The following is a 4,223-nucleotide window of genomic DNA, read 5'->3' on the forward strand; positions in this document are numbered from 1 at the left end:
ATATATAATTACTTGAATTTTAAACAAAATATATTGTAAAATTCCATTATGCTAAACCCACGAAGCTTGCTCGAGCAGCGAAGCTCTGTCACAATGCCCTTGATTTTCCTTATCCAGCCTTGCACAAGAAATGTATCTTTACTTTTAAGGAGAATGAGACCAACGGGGAGAACAAAGACTCAAGACAAAAAGGGTCTTTGGACATGAAGTGAAGAAATGTATCTATGCTTTTAAGGAGAATGAGACCAAGCCATGTTGTAGCTGTTATTGGAGAGGAAGCCCTGACAGCAGGTCAAGTTTATGAATCCCTCAACAATGCGGGGTATCTAGACTCGAACCTAATTAATCATAACAGTAGGCAGGTGTTGCTACCACCTGATTCTGTAGAACCCCAACAAGCACCCCCTGTCAGAAGTTTAACGAGCACTCAAACCAAAATTCAGTCTAACGCAGCACTTCGTGAGATACGGGAGGTTGCCAAGGTGAGGGCTGAACAGTTTATGATGAGAGCTGTTGAATCATATTGTGAGCTCAAGATTATGAAATTAAGCGAAACTTTGACATGAATCTGCTGGTAATGCAAATAGGGAGTCACGAAAACGCTTGGTGGCGAAGTGCAGCATGAGATAGCAGCAAAAGTTGATGAATATGCTGGTGGCATGATCAGTGGATCTGGAGCTACGTTATTTGAGGAGCTGGGTCTTTACTGTATCAAGATTTCCGACCTCGTGACAGTTCTACGCGAGGTTACTCTATGTAAAACTCATAGGACATCATGATTCTCTTTCTAGGAATCCATCTTGTGGAATATTAGCTACCATGCACATGTAGAAATATAATAGAATAAGCTAGATGGAAGAATATTTGAATATGCATAATACAAAAATGAGGCAAACATGCACATTGAACATTTTTGGATTGATGATTGAAGTTTCAATTGAATAGATTTGAGGATTGAAGAATTTAGTTTTAGCAACAAATTTTTTACTTCCAAACAAAATTTGGTTTTTTTAAAATTAGTCCATAAGATTGATGGCACTGTTTAAGAAAACACATAATAGTACCATATGATGCCATAAGATTTAATGGCATTGTTTAAGACAACACCAAACATATAGGGTTGTTTTCATTGTGGTCAAGGAAGGGTAACCAAGCTTTTATCCTAACACTTGGGAGCACACTTTAGTGTGTACGTTACAAATGCATGCTAGTCTTGCATGTCATGTTTGTCTTGAACAATACATGGAATGATGTATGTCCAATTGATACATTGTTGCTATAGGGCACATTAGGTTTTAGACTTTTAATTTCTTTTAAGAAATAGAGTAAAAACCAATCCATTTAGAGGTGATGTTGGAAATGGGTTACTGATTGTTGAAAAAGATCATTCATATTGAAGCACAATCTGATAGCTGCTTTGAGGGTTGGGTAGGAGTGCTTGTGTTGGATGGTAATTTAGCTTAGTATTCTTGGCAACTCTATCGAATGGAAATCTCACTATCACCCATGCTTCCTATTTGATTTGAGAAATACACAAAATTTTCTTAAGATTACTTCATGTGGTTGTGGAGAGGCATGTGGGTGACAAAATTATGCAAAAGGAACAATAAGAATACCTCATAGTATAACAATAGAAATGAAAATGATTTTATTTGCAAAATCTAGAGTTGTTGACTACTTCATTGTGGGCTCTCGACATGGCATTGCAAACCTCTGTTTTCTTTTCCTGTAGCTACTTTCTAGAGGAAACCTTTTAGTCAAGCCAATGTGCTTGCATTTCATATCTAAGTGATGGCGTAACTTTTGGCTTGTTAGCTTGTTCATCCTAGAAGGACCTTCTTGCTTGTCATGTACCTTTCTTGCTCTGCCTTTTCATTTTCCTACCCCTTTGGATTCATTGTTCACGATGATATGAACTTATGAATCTATCAATCCTCTCACAAGATTTGGGAAGATCAAGGGATGCTTCCTCCACCTGTGACCCATGGCATCCTACTTATTCGTCAATAATAGTAGTATAGATAAGGGCTCTTGCATCCTTAGCTTATTAGCATGGTCCATGTAACCATCCTAATATGTGCCTAGTTGGGTACTCATAATGCATCAAAGTCAACATCCATGAGTCCCATTAATCATAAGTCTTTGGAAAGCCTTATCATCTCTTCACTTGTGTCCCTTGCACTTCATGTGGGAATATGGGGACTATAATAACAATGAACACGAGTGGCTCAAGTAATTTTCCAATATCCAAACCTTGACCATGATTGTTCTCTTTTAAAACATTCCTAAATCCACATATATATAGGGTGCTCCACTTATTGAAGCCTTATTATGTATGAAAGGTCCCAAAAATATTATTATTACATTCTAATTTGTATGGTCAAATTTTGTTATATTAAGTACAATAACTGAGCTAATATGAAAATATTACTTTCACGTATATGCGCATTTTAAAACTCCTTGTGGATGTTCAAATATCTTGAATATGCATTAATCTAGTGTTCATGATGGAAACTATTTACTATGTGGTGGTTGGTGGTTGTGTTGCACTTAATTTGACACATTTCTTGAATCGCACAAAGTATAAGCTATATAGCAATCAAACCAACCATAACCCTGACTTTTAGTAGCAATTCGATAACCCACTCAACAAGGTTAAGTTTTTTTAACAAAACAATTGACATCACCTATCTCTTGTACTCAATCATATGGGGAATTAATATCTGCTAACATCCCTATAGCAACCAACTAAATTTGCGACCATTTTAAGTCTTTGAATACCTTTGATGTTTTTAAGATTCAAGTTTGTATAGCTTGTATAACCCCTTTAGTTTGATCTGCATATTTTTCTCACTTATTTTATGTACCATGGGGAAGCATGTTTATAACAAGGCGGTTGGGAGCTACTGATTCTTTCTTTGAGGTGATACACTACACATGGCTGAAAATAAGTGCATCTTCATACGTTAAAGTCACATAAAAAGTATGCTAAATTGGCATGTTGTTATCTTAATACTAGAAGCAACATTCTTTTTTGGAAATTTGTTGCTATTGTTGAACTGCTGCTTGCATTCGCAATTGATAAGCGAAGCTCACTACTCATGTTGGTGGCTGGTGAAAGATGATACTACAGACGTTTAAACTACATTGGGCAGTTTATTATTTCTCTATGGATCATCATTGCAATTCACTTATATTGCTACCTAGTATTTCTAGGATCCCGCACTCTATTTCCAAAAACCTTGTTTCTGCTGCTGCAGTTTATTCAATGGTTGAAGGTCACTTCTGCCAACAAGTTCAAGGGTGATGGCTTTCATTCGTGGTCTAATATCTGCTCATGTTTAAGGGTCCTAGCCTTATACTATAAAAGCTCCTTATACGTCAAAGAGTGAGGAGGTTGAAGATGATGAAAGAGCACAAGCTATGATTATGTTAACTATTGACAAGAGTCTCATCCATAATATTGATGAGCTTGCTACAACTAAAGAAAAATGGGATGGGATGGAGAAGTTGTACGGGGCTAAGGCTAAGCACTCTAATATCACCTCGAAGATTGAGTTCTTTGGCCTTGGGTTTACTCAAGATGATCTTGGTACTTTCATTTCAAATATGAAAGGACTTATGGCTCAGCTAGCCTCATTGAAAGCTAAATTAGAAGAAGACGATGCAATTGTAGTGCTTTTGAAGGCTTTGTCCAAGCAGTACTCAAACTTGGTCACTACCTTGAAGAATGTTCCTGATCCAACTCTTGAAGGAGTTATCTCATCTCTTCTTGATGAGGAAAAGCTGAATAAGGTTAATGGGGTGTCTACATCAACTATCTCAGCATCTAAACAAGCATTGTACTTTATATCTCCTTCTCTAAAATGTTCTTATTGTAAGAAGAATGGACATACTAAAGCTAAGTGCTTCAAGAAGAATCCTTTGCTAAAGAAATGTGAAAAATGTGGTGAGCAAGGTCACTTTAGTTGAGAGTGTAGTGTCCATAAGAAAGAGAGAAACCTTGTATCTTCAGTCCTACCCTAAACACTTCTCTAGTAATCTTTTCCTACAAATTAGTACATGATTCTTATAGTCAACCAACCTTGTAATATGCCCATGTTATACGGCTTCTCTTTCTTGTATAGTGTCAACTTTGATCTAATGCAATACGAGGGGGTTGAGAATTAACCATGAGAGTAGACATAAATTGAGCTGAATCTATGTCATGGTTGTATGATCTA

The 4,223-nt window shown here is 36.8% G+C and overlaps 1 protein-coding gene across 1 annotated transcript; it reads left to right on the plus strand.

The window, feature by feature from the left end:
• The first annotated feature begins 239 nt into the window (after positions 1 to 239).
• On the plus strand, positions 240 to 779 carry LOC147603497 (1-deoxy-D-xylulose-5-phosphate synthase 1, chloroplastic-like). Its single transcript, XM_086796972.1, has 2 exons — positions 240 to 482; positions 588 to 779. Exons 1-2 carry the CDS (start codon positions 240 to 242, stop codon positions 777 to 779), a joined length of 435 nt encoding a protein of 144 aa, XP_086653098.1.
• The last annotated feature ends 3,444 nt before the right edge of the window (positions 780 to 4,223 follow it).

Source organism: Cibotium barometz, chromosome 64 (assembly GCF_041138505.1).
Source record: "Cibotium barometz isolate CiBa-2024 chromosome 64, ASM4113850v1, whole genome shotgun sequence".
Classification (NCBI taxonomy): Eukaryota; Viridiplantae; Streptophyta; class Polypodiopsida; order Cyatheales; family Cibotiaceae; genus Cibotium; species Cibotium barometz.